Below are 15,363 nucleotides of genomic sequence, written 5' to 3' on the forward strand. Positions count from 1 at the left end.
CAGCTTTGCAACTGTTCATGCAATTAAAAGGAATTCCATTTGTTCCATGGGCAGGGGTATATATATCTATATCTATATCTGTATATCTATATCTATATCTATATCGCTATCTATCTAGATATAGATACATAGATATAGATATCATGTCTCCCAGTCCCCTGCAGTCCAACAGCCCAACAGCAGATTCCTTCTGGGATTGTAGCTTTTGGTATTCTCTTTCTCTCTTTGCTTACAAACCAGAGGGAGAAAAAGGTGGTTTTGTTTTTGAATGTGATAGCCCATACCCTGATCATAAAGATGGGATGTCTATAATGGATGTAAGTCCCTGTCCTACAGGTAACACTTGATAGTGCAGGGAAAGAGCAATCAATGTCAAGAGTAAACATGGGGAAAGAGGGAAGGATATTTAGGATAAAAAGTTAATATAACTATAAATCAGTTGAGAACATTTATGCACTTGCCGTGAGTGGCTGAAACTACATAACTATCCAATTCCTGTGTGTGTTTGTTGCAAAGTGGGAATAGCTCTCCCTTTCACCAGTTAGCTAGTCAAAGTTTGCAGGTAGCAACAGGTTGATGCAAATAATAGTGTCTTGATTGACGTGAGCAAACACACAGAGATGCTCAGGAGGATATCCAGCCACAGTGAAAGGGAGGAGACAACTAAGGAGAAGCGAGTACCCGTCGGCCTGGGCAGACACCTACTCTGGGCAAGTAAATGGGCCCATCAGCTCAGTCAGTCAACTTACCTGCTCAGAAAGCTTCATCTTCTTCAAGAACATACCATCCACAGACCCTGCTTTGACTCAGTTACCCATGGTCTCCTTCCCAGGTCCTTTGTCCTTATGCTTCTCCCCTCAGGCCTCCTCCCTCATTACTCTGGCACACTGAGCACTGACCATTTAGTTTTTCAAAACTCACCATCAAGTCCAGGAATCACTGATGAAAGACATATTAAACAATTTGCTGCCTAAAGTCAGTTTCTATTCATCTTGTGATGAATGGGATGTCCTCCCTGGGGTAACAAAAACCATCCTAGGAGACCTGGGTCTTGCAGGTGGAACTTGCCCTGGAGCCAGGATGCCAGTAGGGCCACAGGCATAAGCTCTGAGGAGCGCCTCCCCGGCCTCAGATCCCATCCCCACAGTGCAGACACATGGAACATAAAGCCTGGCCGTGGCACCAGCAAGGGCACCCTCAGCAAAGAGTATACATGTCCATTTCCAAGTTTTAGTGGTAACATGTCTAGATATTTTAACTCTGGTGCCAAAAACATACTGGGAAAACAGAAACAACTGAACAGTTTGAATACATCCATCTAATTTCTTGGGCTTTTGCTCCTCATAAAGGGTTGGCAAATGCTGTTCCTATAGTTCCTATAGTTCTCTCTCATGGCCACTTCAACAAGGGCCCCTACATTCATGGTCATGCATGAGTTCCTCAGAAAGGCCTGGATCTGTCTGAAGTCACAGGTTAAAAAGCCTCCAGAGGCAGACAGGTGTGGCACTCCCACACCCACAGCCCTGTCTGAACCAATTTCCATTGCTGGCTGACAAGGAGTGGGGTAGGGAGAAAGATGTGGGAAAATCAACAGAAGAGATAATCATGGTGTAGTCATACAAGACAATACACTAATATAAATAACTAGGATTCTACTTATTCATATAAGACAATAGTATAAATAACTAGGATTCTACTTATTCACATAAGACAATATAATAGTATAAATAACTAGGATTCTACTTATTCATATAATTTCAAAAAACAATGCCGCCTAAGATCCCTATCACTGAAGGATGTGAGAAAGAGTCAATAATCATTACATTTTAAAAGCAAACATTATTGTTTATGGACACATTCTTATGATGTATAGTCATGCATTGCTTCACGATGGGGATGTGTTCTGTGAAATGCATTGTTAGGCAATTTCATCATTGTGTGAACACTGTCGAGTGTGCTCACACAAACCTCAGTGGGATAGCCTGCTCCACACCTAAGCTGTATGATACGGCCTCTTGTTCCTAGGCTACACGCCTCTATAGCATGTTACTGTACTGAATACAGTAGGCAGCTCTAACACAATGGTAAGTATTCATGTATCTAAATATATCTAAATATAGGTAAGGTTTCAGTGAAAATACAGTATTATAATCTTAACGGGACCACCATCATATATGCAAACCCTTGTTGACCAAAACATCATTATATGGCACAAGAGTGTATAAAAATTATGCACGGATTTGATCAACACCAAATTCAGGGAAGAAAATGAATGGTATAAAAGAAGGGACACACAGGTTGCTATTCCCTCTGAAACTGGACAGAAGATACACACGGGATGGTTTTACTTCTATTTTTAGATAAAGTATTTCAGAGACATAAAAAAGCACTAAGAAAGGGAAGTCTAAGATAAGGGTCAGGCCTTTGCAATCAGTGAGTGTGTGTGTTGTGGGGCGGAATGGGGTATGGGCAAACCAGCACCAGCAAAGAACATAAAAGTTACGTGTTCAGTCCTATAAGATGTTTTTGTAATTGAGAGTCTACATTTTGTATTTGGTTTTAGAAACAAAAGCTCCTTTGTAAAATAATTCACAGTGGAGAACCTATTTCTACAAGGTCCCCTCTAGCTGACACAAAACATCTTAAAGTAAGAATATTACCAGTGAAAGAAAATGTTATTGTGTCTGGGTCCATTTCAAAACAAACACACATATCATAGGAAAGTGATCAACCAACACAAGTGGGTAAAGGATGAGAGGAAGCTTCCCTAGCCAGGTCCAAAGCCTTAAGGCTTGAAAGGGACACACACAGCACTTCTACCGCCAAAACCTTAGCCAGAATTGCCCTCAAGCTGGACATGGTGGCACACACCTTAGTCCCAGCTACTCGGGAGGCTGTGGTGGGAGAATCGCTTGAGCCTGGGTGGTAGAGACTGTAGTGATAGTGAGTCATGATTGTCCCACTGCACTCCAGCCTGAGCCACAGAGGGAGACTCTGCCTCAGAAACAAGACAATAAACAACAACAAAGAAACAGGACTGCCCCCTCCCACTCCCCACTTGGGAGGAAGCCATTTGTCTGTCATCCTTTTGAAGTACAAAAGGATAGTTGGAAAGTTTAGCATGTTCATGCAGTGAACAGAAACACAGAGTCATATATTAGAATATGAAATAACAAGTTTTTAATCCTATAACATAAAAACAGAATTCAGTATTAATACAGGTCCTGTATCCCCTTTGTGAATCATGTGCAATAAATGTCAAAACATTTAGGGAAATAATTTCTTCACTGGAACCAGAAATGGAGACACCTTGAGAATGTTTGTCTGCTGGGGAAAAAAAGCAGGGTGGAGGGAATGCTAAAATCTTTTAAGAACTTCTGGGTACTTTAAAATTTTTTAAAGTCTTCGTAAAATATGGCTGTATTTTTATGTTTATAATTTCATTAGAGCTTGAAAGAAACAAAAGCTGCAGTGAATTTCATCTATACCCATTTCACCAAAACCTGCCTGAGTGTAATCTCTTCTATGTAAAGGAATCTAGAAGATATGGATTTCTTATCCTCTTGAGAGGTTTTGGAGGCAGAAAAAGCAAATCAAGTCTTCGGGACCGCCCCATGGAATCCTCTCTCCAGAGGCCCCTCTACAGAGGCACACATAGCCCAGAGGGCTCAATAACTACTGGTCCAGGGCTACTAATTTTGGTGATAACAAGAGCACAATGCAAATTTCACATTTAATCTCCAATAAGCACCACCCACCTTCGAGGCCAAATCTACTCATTTTTCTTTCCAATCTTTAAAAGAAATTCAAAACAAGTGTTTTGTTTTCCATTTTATCCATCTTGTAGCCTACATAAGTGCTGGGCAGACGCATTGGCTCACGCCTGTAATTCCAGCACTTTGAGAGGTCAAGGTGGGTGGATGGATCACTTGAGCCCAAGGGTTCAAGCCCAGGAGTTCAAGACCTGCTTGGACAATACGGGGGGGGAAAAAAAAACCCTCTACAAAATAAAAAATACAAAAAATTAGCCAGGTGTGTCAGGCGTGGTAGCTCACACCTGTAATCTCAGCACTTTGGGAGGCTGAGACAGGTGGAACAGTTGAGGTCAGGAGTTCAAGACCAGCCTGAACAACGCGGTGAAAGTGTCTCTACTAAAAATACAAAAAAGTAGCCGAGTGTGGTGGCGAACACTTGTAATCTCAGCTACTCGGGAAGCTGAGGCAGGAGAATCGCTTGAACCTGGGAGGTGCAGGTTACAGGGAGCCAAGATCGTGCCGCTGCACTCCAGCCAGGGTGACAAGACTGAAACGCCATTTGAAAAGTGAAGAGAGGAGAGGAGACGAGAGGAGAGGAGAGGAGAGGAAAGAGAAACCATACATAGATTAGGGAACCGCAGATCATGAAAGATCAGGAATAATTCAAGCCATACCAAAGCTTAGGGTAGAGGTCTCCCAAGAGACACAGCTGGTGGGTTGGGTTCATTATTCTGATGTTCCTTCTGAAGGTGAAATTTGCTTTTTTCTACCTCCCAAAGCATCTTCTAAGACAGAAATATACGCTTAATGGGTGCCTAAATCAAACCTGATCATAGACATAATAGCAGCCCTGTACAAATAAGCATGGTATCCTTGGATTAGAATTAAATGTCAGTGACCCCTAAGAGGTATGTGACTATATCTGGGCCTCAACCCGTGTCTTACTGACTAGGATGGTGGAGTGAAGCTACAGCAGGCAGTGCTTATTCAAATCCCTTCACCCATCTGTCTAGGCTGTCCCTTCCTTCCTTTACTAATCTATGGAGAGCTACCTGGGAAATAAAGAGACAGGAAGGAAAAAAGCCTCAGAGTAGCCATTTATCAACCATGAATATCCCTGGATGCCTTGGAACACTTAATCCTAACAGCATGCCACGTTTACAAAACCAGTTTTGAAGATGCTTGAAATAGAAATAACACTTTTAATACTCTCAACAAACATTCCAGACAAATATGTCAGCCATGATAATTAGTAAATAAGTCTAACACATGGTCATAAGACAAGCAGTTTATTGTTTAAAAAATGTTGGACTATATTACAATCTACTCAAGTCTAAGGGAACCTAAATTCATTTACATTTTTAAAATGTCATCTATATTGTAAACAACATTAGTTGATCCAAACTGCAGGAGCCTCTGACAATTAATGGCACTTCTGACGTGGAGGTGAAGTTCTGGAAGTGCTTCCATTCAGAACCTTATTGTAGAAGAAGAACTGAAGGTGGCTCCATGAGGGACACACGCAGGTACCTGAAACAAGACCAAAAGCAAGGTCAGCACAAGCCAAGGACTTCAGTTTAATAAAATCTCAGGCCACAGAAAACTTTCCAGCAATTTTAACAGAATGGAAGGAAGCTGGCTGACTACAAGTATTAAAAGCTGACAAATTATAAATCTAGATCTCTTCAAATTTATTTGTAAATTTGTACACGTAACCTTACTTTTCCAACCTGGCACCAGATATACAATTTAATCTATTTTTAATCTAGTAACCATTACTATAACCCATTAAGCTTTAAATAGAGAGCTAAGATATGAAAATGTCAGTGACTTACTTTGAAGCCTTGTACTTCTCCCTAATTGCTTGCTGAGGTCGATGGGGTATATCAAGGTACGCTTTATGAAGCTCACTCAGGCAAGGCACAATTTCACTTAATGAGTACCCTGTAAATGCAGCAAGGGTTTCCGGCTAATCAAGACAAAAGAAAAAAATTGCTTTATATAACTTTATATTAGAAATTGGAAAATAACCAATTTGAAATAAAGGGAATTAATCCCTTAGTAAATATTCACATTCATCGCAAAAGAAACCAGAACCCCCTTCAGAGACGTTAGATGGAAAATATCAGAAAGTACAGCCAGGGCTCTAAATTTTCTCATATTATAAATTTATAATGCTCAACTTGGGGCTGGATCACTTTCCTTGTTCCCTCATGAGTGAAATGTTTACTGGTCCTTATAGAGCCCTGCTTGCCTGACCGTTCTATTTGTATACAATATGAACAATTTTTAGTCAAAACACTGCAGTGCTGGAATAAGAACTGCTTTAAAAAGGTAAAAGAAAATTTTTTAAAAAAGAAAATGCAGCAGAAAAAAACATAAGCATTCATGAAAATAAAGGTAGACACCCCGCTTCTTTTAGTACAACAGTGAGCCTTCAGAACCAAACCTAGGGGTCCATTTCTGATGCTGTCACCTTCTTGGGCAAGAGGCAACACTTTACTACTCTGTTGTCTTGAAAGCCTGAAGTACAATCTTCTGGTCATCCTAATTGGACCCAGGTTTGTTTGTTTGTTTGTTTTTTAATATAGAGGGTAAAAGTCAAAAACTTTTGCTTGAAGCAGTCAATGTACCTCAAGGGCCCTCCCTGAATAACAGTGGGCACTAAGGTTTCCAGGCCTGCTTCTGTTGAAGGAGCATGTGATACTATCTCCTTGACTTCCTGCAATCTCACTCCTCATAGAGTGAAGTCATTGAGTCAAAGCCGTGAAGACTGACCTGGAAGACTCAGCAGCATGTGGTCTGCTGTCAAGATGACTAGATCCTTAATGAACCAACGTGCCCTCATAAGAGGCAAGCCCATTCTAGATAGACCTTGAATTTCATCTAGAAAGAAGTTAGATCTTACCCAAAAGTGCTTGTTCACAGTGTAGTTTGCCAGGCAAAAAGCTGCTGCAGCTATCAATGAAGGAAGATATTTCAAGAATGGGTCTGCTTCAAGTAGACTCAGCTCTGCTACATACTAAGCACAAGAGAAGAAAACACATTGGAATTAGAAATGTGACTAAGGTCACAAGTAAGCCTGGAAATGGCAAGGAAATAAATGGTGTCTTATCTTTGTTCAGTCGGCATCTACAGAAATAGATGTTCAAGATGGTTTACTGGGTTAGTAATGGGTATGCCTGTCTATAACAACAGTAACATTTATGTTTTGGTAAAATGTCATTACAAAAGTATTTGGCCTACTCCCAAAGGATAGGTGATAGGTTACTTTTCTAATGCTACTCGTTTATGTTTATGCTGAGATAAAGTAGCACTGCTCTGGCAGCTGGAATTGGAACAGAGATTTTAGCCAAAAGACAAAAACATTAAAGCTATTAATCTATCAGGCAAATGCATGCAGTTCAGAGACTAGGACAGCACCAGTGGGAGCATCTCATATTAGAAGAAACATAGTAAAACATGTGGACATCTTTGCTACTCAATGCACAGCACATAAATACCAGATATCCTAGATTATGGTCGCTGGAAACCCAATTGACCAAACCAATACTTCAATGCCTTCAACTAAAGTTCTATAACTCCAAACAACCAAATAATGCTCATTACTTAACATATTAGGATGAGACTAGAACCATATTAAACTAGATTTACTTTGTTCCCATTCTATAAACTTAGGAGGTTTTGCTTGTATGTGATCGCTATCCAATAAGGGAACAGTTTCCAAGCTTAAATTTTTGAATAGTTGGGTGATTAGACAACCCGTGCCTGCCAAACATAGTCAATAGTAATGCCTTATAACCTAAAGCTGGATTCTTAAAATTAGCTCTCTTTCAGCACTGGAACAGTTTTTCTGGGCCTGTGGGAAGAAAACCGAAAAGGAAAGAACTGAAGGATAATTGGGAAAAGTTGATTTTTACAATCCTTGGCATTGGAAGTTCCTGGGAATCACACGGCATACACACCTTAGCCAGGTTCTCAGTCCTGACGCACACTCCTTGTCGCCTCAAGTACTGAAGGAGAAATTGGTTGGTGGTTGGCACTGTCAGATCAAAAGCTAGAACTTTCAGAAGCAAGTGTTCCATTTTTAACAGTTGTCGTTTTGTGTATGTATCATCAGTGATATAGACAAACTCGTCTACTTCAGGAGGATATATCTCTTCATATTTCCTGGGAAAGGAAGAGTTTTTAGAAGTAAAACTTGGAACCTATAGCTCTACTCCTGTGCTACCATAAGCCATGCCTCTTCACATGGCCCTTGCAGACTTACTTTGCAGTCACATATCCACTTAAACACCACTAAATGACTCCAGGCTATGAAAATATTAGGAGCTTGTTTCTGGACCAAGAGCATGACTATTACAAGGATATGTTATATTTACTGCTAGGAGTAGTAACAGATAATTTCCAACTGAGAATTTTAGCTTTGGGCCTGTGATACGCTGAAAGATTCTGAATGACAGACACTACAGGTAAATTCCTACACATTCTACAGACCTCAAATCATTTCATAGAAAAAAGTCTTAGGATTAACACAATGATAGAAACAAACTCCATAGGCCTCTAGTTTTTAAAAAGATGCTGTTCGACTTTCTCCACTGAATTAGCAAATGATGCTTATAGCTAAGAGACATAATGATATAATTTCACTATGATCAATTCTTTCCTTCTGCCTTCGTTTCCCCTTTCTTTAGGGGAATTCTGGCAAGTTTTTATGCATTAGCAATAGAATGTTTGAGACCAAAAGAACAGAAAAGAAACTACCACTCAGCGACAGGTCACTTAAAGGTAGCTCAGCCACAACCCAGCCCACACAATTAGGTGCTGTCACGAATGACTGATAGTAACAGGAACCCGTTGAAGTAGTTTATTCACTGTAACCAAATAAACCTGTTGTTATGGGCCATTTGCTAGATCATGAAGATAGCTTTTTGTAACCACACTGTCTTTAAATAGGACTTAATAGATAGGAAATAGCCAAAAGGTTACACTGCAAAATAGTTAAATTAGATCCTGAATTTGAGCTGATGGCTGCCTTAGTCATGACATTGAACTTGTTGCTATAAATCACAACCAGGTGATTGAAGAGTAAACATGTGGTAAGATTCAGTTTCTCAGTCAATCCTGTGAAGAGGATGATCTTTTATCAAAGGACACATGAATAGTTTTAATTATCAAGCATTGCATTTCTTCAATAAGAAATGGAGGACAAAAATTCAGTGTTTTGACAAGTGATAGTTTCATATTATGAAAGCTGAAAGAATACTTACGAAGCCAAAAGAATAGCTGCTGTTCCCACGAGCTGCAATTTCCCTCTCAGAACAGACATACATGAAAGGAACCTGTCCAGGAAGTTGACAGCCAGATAGAGGGTCTCTGCTCGAAGCTTATATTCTTCCCCAACCTCCACCAGCCAGTCCACCAGAATCGTGCGCATGCCTTCCGTGATGTCCGGCTGCTTCTTCATGTAGTGTGCTTTGGGTCTGTGCCTTATCTGGTTGGGAAAAGGTTTTGATATTTAAGTAGGTGCAATTTCAGAAAGATCATTCCACAGTACAGTTACTATTTAAAAATCTCACAAGCAAAGGTTGGAAAGATCCTGATCAGAGCCAAATAAATCTTTATCATAACAAGGAAGAAAGTGTAAATTTCTGGTTCTGTAAAGTAATTGTTTAGCAAATAACATGCGGTTGCGGGGGGCAGGGGAGAATGGCAATATGAATTATTCCTAAGAGTAAAATATTTAACATATAAACCCTTTGAATCATGTAGAAATAGTCCAAGCAATTGCTACTTGCCATCACAATTATTATTTTTCATAGATATTCTTATGTTTAGCTGGCATAAGAGTGCCATTCACTAGTGGTTATGAACCAAGAGTTTATAATTTATCTTAATAATAAGAGTTTGGGTCCTGAAGGTTGAAGTAGAAGGTGGGAAAACTTACTTCAGCTTCCCTAAGGTACTGATAAATTTCTTCAGCATATTCAGTCACATTTGTCACATCTGTGCCAAGACTGGATATCTCTTCACACTGGGAGAGCAGAGATGAATCTACCAGCATAGGAGAAACTGCAAGAGTTCAACATTGTCAGATAACTCATTTAATTTAAACATTTGTCCAATCCACTAACCCTCCACAGGCAGTTGTAAATATAGTTATCACTTGCTGTTTTTCTCCTGCTGGGTACTAGCTACTGAATGCTGCAGGCAGTTATAAATACAGGGTACCATCAGCCATCAGCCATCGGCAAGTCAGTTACCTGTGTTGAAATCCAGCAGGAAGTGCAGGTCTGACTTGAGTGTGCTGGTGTCTACTTCATACACATCCTCAAACGCCATCCCCTCTCTGCCCGAACAGCTGTCTCCATCCCCCTGCTCTAGTTCATCCATGTAGATGTCGAACCCTTGCTTGGGGGGCTCTTGGATCCCACAGTCAGGGAGCGCTTTCTTTCCAGCTGGAGGGAAGGCATTTTCTGATCCAGAATAACACCTGATTCTTGTGATCCCCTAAAAAACGTTTAAATCTTTTGTTACAGGCCACGTCAAAGACCACAGAGGCGATGCGAACCTCCGTGACTCAAACCAACAGCCTGGGAAGGTAAGATAAATTCTAAACAGAAAAATCTATGTCGGCAATTTAATTCCAAGAATAAATCTTCAAAAGTGTAATTTTTGCCCCCTTATCTTTGTCTACATTTGATATTTGGAGAAAGAGCTACCTACTTAAAATTTAATCACATAGCTATCAAAGGAAACTCAAGATTGTAGAAAAAAGAAAACCTATAGCTCTCTTACAAAATGAAATAGGTACCACATATAAAGGCAAAACTGTAAATTGGCTTTTATATTTATAGCATCATGAGATTTTATAAGTAGTCTGCATAACTCTTGATGCAGTGACTGAGTTCCTACAATTCCCCTCCTCCTTAAATAAATAACTTTTTAGCCAGAAGGCCCCTATAATGCTTCCATTTCATACCCAGTTATTAAGAAACATGATGATTTTGGAAGTTTCCAAACTTCCAAATGCTGCTAAATTCTCTTACAAGCCACAGAACCTTTATGTATGTCATAATGCATTTACTCTTGGGGAATTTTCTCAGTCACTTCTCCTTTTTCTCTATTCTTATCATGAACAATGGGAACAACTGTGGTGCCACCACAGTGAACAAGCATAATGCATCAAACACTGTTGCATATTAAGGTGAGCCATGCGAGATGGTGTGAATCTTAGCTGAATCAGGGCAGGTGGGCAAGCGCTACGAACCTGAGCTATATTTATGCAAATGCCAGCTCTGTCTACCACTTTACCATTTTGTTTATAATGTATCTTGATGTGTACTGTTGTATCTTGATGTGTACTGTTGAAGGCGACTTCTAAGTTAGTAGGTGGTTCCATAACTTTCCCTTTTATTTACCAAGTTAAATATATGATTTATGTCTAGTAGGAAAATGAACACTTATGGTAGTAATGGGGGGGGGGGAATCACAAAGACAACAAAGAGTCACAATCATAAGTTACTGTAACCAGATAACCAAGTTACTGCTGAGTTTGACTCTTCCTACAACCAGGACTCCAAGTTACTGCCAAGTTTGACTCTTGCTACATAGATACTGTGTCCATAGGCTGGGACATACACTTAATAAACAAATATTTACTGAGTATCTACTATGTGCTAGAAGTTTTTCTCATGCCCGGAATTTAGCAGTGAACAAAATGTTTAAAAAGAACTACCTGACGGAGTTTATATTCTAGTCTGTGGGAGAGGAAGGAAACAAACTAGAAAAGACACAGTAAGAGCAAACAGAGCAGAGTGAGACAGTTATATAGGGCATGAAGATAGAAAGAAAAGAGGCCAATCATGAAGGACTTACCATAGGCCAATTAAGGATTAGTTTTCATTACTACTGGAATTTGGGACAAATGAGTGGTATAATCTTTTTATGTCTTAAAAGGATTATTCTGGCTGTGCATAGGTGTGGAGAGTAAGTAAGTCAATCAATTACAAAACTTGAAAATTCTAAGTGAGACACAGTAGGGATTTGAACCAGGGAAGTAATTATAAACCGTGAAGAGTAAAATGGTTCTAGACATTTAAAAAGTAGAGCTAATAATATTTTCTCATTAGATTAGATGTGGGGTGATAGAAAAATAGGAATCGAGGAAGACAAATGTTTGGAGGCTAAATAACAGGAAGGATGGATACTTCATTTACTGAGATAAGGAAGACTTGGGAAGAGCAGTCTGGGAGTAGGGAAAAGGATGGGTGTTTCGTTTTACATGAGCATGAAGTTGCTTACTATATGATCTAAGTGGAGATGCCAAGTAGACTCCTGAATATGTGAGCCTGCAATAAAGCTCAGAGGCTCAGGCCAGCGATAGAAATATCAGTCCACCGAATAGAGAGTGTTTAATGCTAGGAGACTAAGAGGCTACTAAGGGCCTGAGTGCAAGATTTAGATCAAAGACTAGGCCATAGGGCATTCTAACTTGTAGAGACTGGATATATAAGTAACAATTAGAATATCAAAGAGCGGCCAATGAGCTAGGTAGAAAACTTGGAGAGTGATGTTCTACAAGTTGAGTGAGAAGAAATTATTTCAAGGAAAAAAGAATGATCAACCATGTCAAATAATGCTGATCAGCCGAGGAAGGAAAAGACTATTAATTGAGTCAAAATAGAGCAGAAAAAGAACTAGAGACAGAGAGCATTCATCCAACAGACACTGTGTGCCATCCTGGTCAGGCCCAGGCACTGTTCAAAGTAGTGGACACACAACAGTGAACATCACAACCTATATCAACACCTGGACGGAGCTTACATGTTAGTGGGAAAGGCAACATTGTATATGTCGAGATACGACAAACTCTCAAGATAGGTGGCTTTAAATGGGACAGCTTCTGTACCATTGCTTAAATTACTTTAAGCACTTAAATTACTTTAATCGACATGATGCAAACAGTTCCTAGACCGATTTCCTTGATATTGGAAAACTAACAAAGAAAATTCGTCACCATTTCTAGCTGAAAAAGGGACGGGTCAAGGTGATCTTACGAAATCAACTTCTTCCCTGTGGTCCAGATTCCAGGGTGGTAACACTCAGCGGGAGCGTTTAGTTGAAAGGTTTTTAAGATGGAAACATGGCAATATATTTGTATGCTTACAGGTTGGGCCCAGTAGAAAAGAAAAAACCAATGAGAGAAAGAAAAGTGGCTAGAGTGACATCCTTGAAGAAACAAGAAGACACGAGTATATTGTACACATGGGGTCGGGGGGCGACCTCGCATGAGAGCAGGGACATAGCAGACACATAACAGGATGTGGATGGCAGATTATATGGCACACAGGAACATGTGTAGATTCTCTTCTGGATGCTTCTATATTTTTAGGAAAATAAGATACAAAGTCATCAGCTGAGAGTGAGCATGAAGGAGGAGGTTACTGAGGATTAAACGGAGAAAGGAAGGTACCAAATAGATTTCTAAGCAGGTTGTAGAGGATAGGTACAGGGAAATGCAGAAGTGGCACCAGGTAACATAAGAGGTTAGCAACTGGGAATTTACAATGCGACCACTCAACATAGGCACAACTGGCAATTCATAAGAACCAAGTCTCAGGCTTTGTTTTAAAAAGCAAACATCGCTAAGCAAATTAAAATTTGTTAAAACCACTTCCACTCAATTTTCTCCAAAGTTTTGAACAGATCACGTGAAGAGTCAGTAGATGAGGGGCTTCTAATCTAGTTTCTACCATAACTTTCTTTTGGCAGAGGCTTAAACCTTTCAGATTTTTTCACCTACGAAATAGGAAAGGTATAGTTTTCATCTGTTAAGGTATCTATGATCAATTAAGTTCACACAACTAATACCTGAGGGACCATTACCTGTTAGCATAGTTGCTTAGTCAGTACTGGGAAGATGTCTGCTTTCAAAGCATGCTTTTTGGAGTAATCGAGTCTAGCCTAATCTAATCCTGATTTTAACACTATCCCCAATGAACACAGCCAAGATTATCCAGGTTTGCTTTAGGCACAGCCTGCATCAGTGTGAACACTGCTCTGACCTGGAGGAACCTCACTTCCACAGTTTATTTGGAAGCATTCACATTTCCTTTTAGCCCAGCCCTTAAATTACTTTAATATACATAATCCAAACAGTTCCTAGACCTATTTCCTTGATAGTGGAAAAAATAACAAAGAAAACTAATCACTATTTCTAGCTGAAAACCGAACCCCTCAAGGTGATCTTACGAAATCAGCTGGCCTGCCACCGTGCCTCACGCCTGTAATCCCAACACTTTGGGAGGCCGAGGTGGGCAGATCACCTGAAGTCAGGAGTTAGTGACCAGCTTGGCCAACATGGTGAAGTCCCATCTCTACTAAAAATACAAAAATTAGCCGGGCATGGTGGTGGGCGCCTGTAATCCCAGCTACTCAGGAGGCTGAGGCAGGAGAATTGCTTGTACCCGGGAGGCAGAGGTTGCAGTGAGCCGAGACAGCGCCACTGCACTCCAGCCTGGCGACAAGAGCGAAACTCTCTCTCAGAAAGGAAAGGAGAAAGGAAAGGAGAAGCAAAGGAGAAGGAAAGGAGAAGGAAAGGAGAAGGAAAGGAGAAGAAAAGGAGAAGCAAAGGAGAAGGAAAGGAGAAGGAAAGGAAAGGAAAGGAAAGGAAAGGAAAGGAAAGATCAATTTCCCTGTAGTCCAGATTCCAGGGTTGTAATACTCAGGGGGAGCTGTAGGTACAAAGGCAAGAGAAAAGCACCTGGCACCAAAGAGGAGGGCCGTTCTCCACAAGCATCATTCCCAGTGCGTCTGAGTCATTACCTGGCCACAGGTCCTCCTGTACTGTCCATTTTCAGTTAGCAGCCCTAGCACTGTCCTCTGCGGGGGATCCTGGCCCAGCGGGGCTCTGGTGAGTATCTGACAAGCATCGGGACCTCGGGCCACTGTAGCCAGCACAACTCCATTCTTGGGGTTGCTGCAGTGCATTGCCTCAGACTCCACGCGCTGTTGCTACCAGGGAAAGAGAGACAAGCTGGTTACTCAACCCCGTCCACCCGGGGCTCCAAGGACACAAGAGAACCTCTAGGAGGGAGAGCACCAAGCAAAGGGACTAACACCAATTGCTGATCTTCCCAGCAATTGTTAGTGCTGAAAGGGCATGAGCCACCGCACAAGCGATCAAAGTTGCTCTGAATCAAAACAGTCATTCCAATCTCTGAGAGGTTTTTTTATCCCAAGACCTCGTGTTGGGCTGGAAGGAGAGAAACATTCTGACAAGCCTCCAAGTCGGGATACTAAACCCACGTTACCTGGAAGTTGAAATCTGGGAGCCCCTGTCTTTCCCAGCAGAGATACTCATCTCCCCAGCCCCCAATAAAAGATCCAGGATACATGACTGCGGGAAAGCGGGTCTCCATCCCAAGTGACAAGCAGGGTGGTGCACTGCGGCCTCCTCCCACCAGATAGGAGGCCTCAAAACCTGCCTGGACCCCAAATCGGGCCCAGCTCTTCCCGGCGAAATCTTTCTATGTATCTGGAACAACTGCCAAGTGCACTGGAGGATCGGGTTAAGAGGTGGCGGGCAGGGCGGAGCAGGGCCGGG

General features: G+C 41.1%; 1 protein-coding gene across 1 annotated transcript; it reads right to left on the bottom strand.

Annotated features, from left to right (window-relative positions):
* Positions 1-5,027: 5,027 nt before the first annotated feature.
* On the bottom strand, positions 5,028-15,363 carry CCNA1 (cyclin A1). Its single transcript, XM_011993001.1, has 9 exons — positions 15,071-15,363; positions 14,583-14,771; positions 10,019-10,265; positions 9,703-9,827; positions 9,026-9,249; positions 7,721-7,925; positions 6,664-6,777; positions 5,591-5,724; positions 5,028-5,285 (listed from the first exon to the last, which is right to left on the bottom strand). The coding sequence occupies exons 1-9, from the start codon at positions 15,176-15,178 to the stop codon at positions 5,234-5,236; spliced, it is 1,398 nt and encodes a 465-aa protein (XP_011848391.1). The 5' UTR covers positions 15,179-15,363; the 3' UTR covers positions 5,028-5,233.

Source organism: Mandrillus leucophaeus, unplaced genomic scaffold (genome assembly GCF_000951045.1).
Source record: "Mandrillus leucophaeus isolate KB7577 unplaced genomic scaffold, Mleu.le_1.0 Scaffold421, whole genome shotgun sequence".
Lineage (NCBI taxonomy): Eukaryota > Metazoa > Chordata > Mammalia > Primates > Cercopithecidae > Mandrillus > Mandrillus leucophaeus.